This window comes from Meleagris gallopavo, chromosome 29 (genome assembly GCF_000146605.3).
Source record: "Meleagris gallopavo isolate NT-WF06-2002-E0010 breed Aviagen turkey brand Nicholas breeding stock chromosome 29, Turkey_5.1, whole genome shotgun sequence".
Lineage (NCBI taxonomy): Eukaryota > Metazoa > Chordata > Aves > Galliformes > Phasianidae > Meleagris > Meleagris gallopavo.
This window is the reverse complement of record NC_015039.2, coordinates 3,823,876-3,827,671: the sequence shown is the minus strand read 5'-3', so window position 1 is coordinate 3,827,671 and position 3,796 is coordinate 3,823,876. Positions and strand designations below refer to the sequence as shown.

At 42.3% G+C, this 3,796-nt stretch overlaps 1 protein-coding gene across 1 annotated transcript; it reads right to left on the bottom strand.

Annotated features, from left to right (window-relative positions):
• Positions 1–18: 18 nt before the first annotated feature.
• On the bottom strand, positions 19–3,790 carry LOC104914617 (V-type proton ATPase 116 kDa subunit a-like). Its single transcript, XM_010724668.3, has 4 exons — positions 3,659–3,790; positions 3,434–3,512; positions 3,036–3,133; positions 19–2,516 (listed from the first exon to the last, which is right to left on the bottom strand). Exons 1-4 carry the CDS (start codon positions 3,773–3,775, stop codon positions 2,202–2,204), a joined length of 609 nt encoding a protein of 202 aa, XP_010722970.1. The 5' UTR covers positions 3,776–3,790; the 3' UTR covers positions 19–2,201.
• Positions 3,791–3,796: the final 6 nt, after the last annotated feature.

Below are 3,796 nucleotides of genomic sequence, written 5' to 3'. Positions count from 1 at the left end.
AATTACCAAACAAAACAGCTTGGGGAGGAAAAAAAAAAGATGATGACTAGACTAGCTTCACTAACCAAGAACTTACATACAGAAGAATTATTTGCATAAAAAAGAAAAAAAACAATATGTTCTTTAACTTTATCTCCCAAGTGCTTTAATTTGATGCTCATGCTCTTTCTACAAAGAAAATGATGTGGTAAGATCCGCTCTGTTCTGGAAGGAAAGGTGTGTCAGTGTTAAAAGAATCAACAAACAGAAAGTGGAGAGACTACAAGGAAATCAAAGTGCCATCAGCAACGATGCAGAAAGATGAAACGCCAGGAAATGTCCTTCGAGCAACATTTGCCTCCAGCAGTGAGTGAAACTTCCAGGTTACTGTGAAGTTGCATTTATGTGTTTTGTTGTTGTTGTGACATCGGGTCACACTCAGTTTTAAGTGTTCACCCTGCTCAGCACCTTCAATCTCAAGATCTGAGAAAAGTTTAGTTTTCCACGCTCTTGATTCAGGTTCTGCTCTGTGCTGGCTCTGGATTCCTGCCCACAACACCATACAATTCAAGCCCCTTCCAGGTCACGACCGAAACAAAAATCAATTTTCACGAGAATAAAAGGGATTCATTTCACCATTTAGCTTATTAGCCCAGAGCCCAGACAGAAATGACAGATGCAAAACAAACAGAAAAAAAGCAGGTGATGAGAAGAGTTAGAGGGAAGAGAGACGGGGACTGCATGCCATTAACCATTACTTTTCCAGTCTTCTTTTACGCTCACACTTTAGGATGCTTATGGCAAAACTTTCAGAGAAAGCTCTCCAGCCCATACTGTTGTTTATAAGCAAAAACAAGAAGACTAAGAAAAGGAGCATAATCATCAACATGGTGTGTTGAAACAAGAAACGGCTATGCTAACAAGAATGGTCATAACAAGAACTGAGAGAATTTCACAACCTCCCACCCCCATTGCAGAGACTCCAGACAGCAAATGCTAAATATAAAAGACTAAGCAGCAAGCCATTTCTTGTGCAACTTATTACTATGAATAGCACAATCTTGATTACAACTTAAAAGTCTTCCAGTGTTGAAGGTTCCATACAAATGACAGCATGACAAAGTAAAGCATTCAATGTTTGAGGATATGTAGGATTGCACAAAGCCCAGAAGATCTGACAGATTTTTAAGTAGAAAATTAATTTCAGTATGTTCATACTGTCCTCGAAGAAAGGCAGTAGGCAGCTCTCTCTAGATGAGTGCAATTAATGCAAGTGCAAGGTTTTACTCAATATTCAGTTAGAACAGGAGAGCCAATCAGCATCTTAATGCAGCTACGTAACAGATTATCAAATTCATGCTGGTCGTCCAAAGAGACTCTCAGCAACTCCTGGGCAGGCATTCAACACTCGAAGACGAGTCTTTTGGTATTGAAAAATCCCATGAGCCAACAGATCACACGGGCAGTATCTACATCAGCAGCAAGGAAGGCTTGTTTTGGCACAGGAATAATCTTAATGCCTGAACAGGCACCATCCTGAGCCAAGGAAAAAACCGTCAGAGAAACGGCCTGAAGTTTGCAGGAGCCCAACTGCTCTTCATCACAGCCTCTGCGAACACCAGGAGCCACATCCAATAAGAACTCTTTGATCAAATCGCTGATTAGAGGAAACTGGACACAGTCTCAGCAAAAACCATGTCCTTACTACTCTAACAACCACACGGGAGCTCTTTGAGAAAACTCCCTGGGATTTGAGATACTTATGCTTTAAGATGAAGGACCAACTTTTCTGTTATTCAGGCTTTAGGCCAAAATACCACGAGTGACACGAGATGTACGTCCCTTTCTGACCCAGCTCTCATCTGACAAAACGTTAACGATTTTAAATGTTGTTTTCCTCTAGAACTTACCTCTAAAAGTTTCGGGGGCTTGATCAAAGGCTCAACATGTTAAAAATAAATCCGTTAACTTCCATGAACTTTGTCTTACGACTTAATGAACAATCTCCATATAACATTTCAAACACTGAAGTTTGATTGTAATACCTCTGTAACTGAGGCATGACTGCTTATCTGTACACATAACGAAGAAACTCTCGCTAGCTGTACCAGCAAATTTCTGTTCTGTCGACATGCTTTCAGAACTACTAGTACTTTATTTTGCATATTTTTAGTGAAGCCATTGTTTAAGTTAAAAAGAATTAAAGAGGTAAATCCCCATGATTATGTACCCATGGCTATGTGTACTGCATGAGAAATGGAAAATAATTTGAGAAGCTTTCTTAGATAAAGCAGGAAGATGAATCTGCTGTCCAAAACAACAACTGAAAATATATTTGAGAATAAAAATGGTAGTTTGAGGGAGGAGAACCTGCTGCCCAAGTGCTGACCCACACCCGGTATTCTGACCTCATCAAAAAATTGCTGAGTTTTACGCAGTATAAATTTTAACTCCGTCAGCTCCAAGAAGTTTCTTTTCAGAGCTTCCTGATTTGTGTTGATTTCTTTCAATTCATTTTCAATTTTCTCAAAGTTTGCCTGCAAGACGGAGAAAGAAGAGGAAAAAAAAAAAGTGCCTTAAAGCAATTGAATAAATAAGTGCTATTAAATCTATTAAAACAACACAGGCTGCTTTATGCTCCCATGAGACTTGCATACAACAATGGAGGCTGCACATAAACTATTTGTGACATTCTCCTTGGGCTGCTTGAAACATTTCGGACTCGGGCAGTCTCCAGTATAGGGAGGACTCACAGCATTCTTCAGATCATCACAAGCCCTTAACAACCTCAACACTGACCCACTCACTATAAATCATGCTGCTGAAGAGTGAGTCAAAGTACCAGCTTTCACTTTTAGCCATATCTGCATAAATGTGAAAGCAAAACAGTGTTGGCGAATTAAAAGCAAAGTGATGATGAGGACGTGTTTCAAGCGAGTGGGGTCCACAGTTAATGAATCTCTATCATTAAATACAACAGATGTCTATCCACGGAGTTGATGCCACATGTTTTCACCAAGATCAAACACTACTTAAGTCTTAAGACGCATTATTACCTCCAAATCAATCATGTCACGTGGAAATGGCACCTCTGGGTTTTCACCTGTGTCCATGATAGGAATATTTGCTTTTTTGATCTCCTTTTCAACAAATCCTGGAAAGACAGTACCATTAACATTAGCTGAAAAGACACCTTAACGTCAAGTTATCACTGCTTTAACCCACACCTATAGGCTGATCTGAGTCCTTTCACCTACAAGATGGTGTGATTGGGTTATTTTTCAACCAGGAAATGAATCCTTGGATGCAGCCTGACTGGCTGATATACAGAAGAAAGGCAGCCTTCAGTTCTTCAAACTGCACTTTGCCTTTTAATGCTGTTTTAGACTTAAACTACGTTACTCATTTCCCCATAAAAGCCGCAGCACTACAGGCACACCGGGACGCAACGTACGGAGCTTTCGGTCCATTTCTTCACACCTCCTGACTTCATTAACAAATTTTCGCTGGAACACATTCACGTCCGGGTTCAGCTGCCAAGAGAAAAACGTTTCCTGGACGCCACCCTTACGTCAGGGACCCCCAGAGGTGGGACCGGGGGGGTAACGAGGGGGCGGGCGGGGGATAACCGGGCCGCTCCCGGGGCCCGGCCGGTTCTCCCGCGTCAGCCGTTACTCACATCGCGGAACTGCACCTTCCCCAGCTCGCCCAGCTCGCTGACACAGCAATACGCGGCCTCGGACTGCAGGAAAAGCTGGGCTAAGGTCATCTCCTCGCTGCGGAACAGCTCCCCCATGGCGGCGCCCACCGCGGCCTG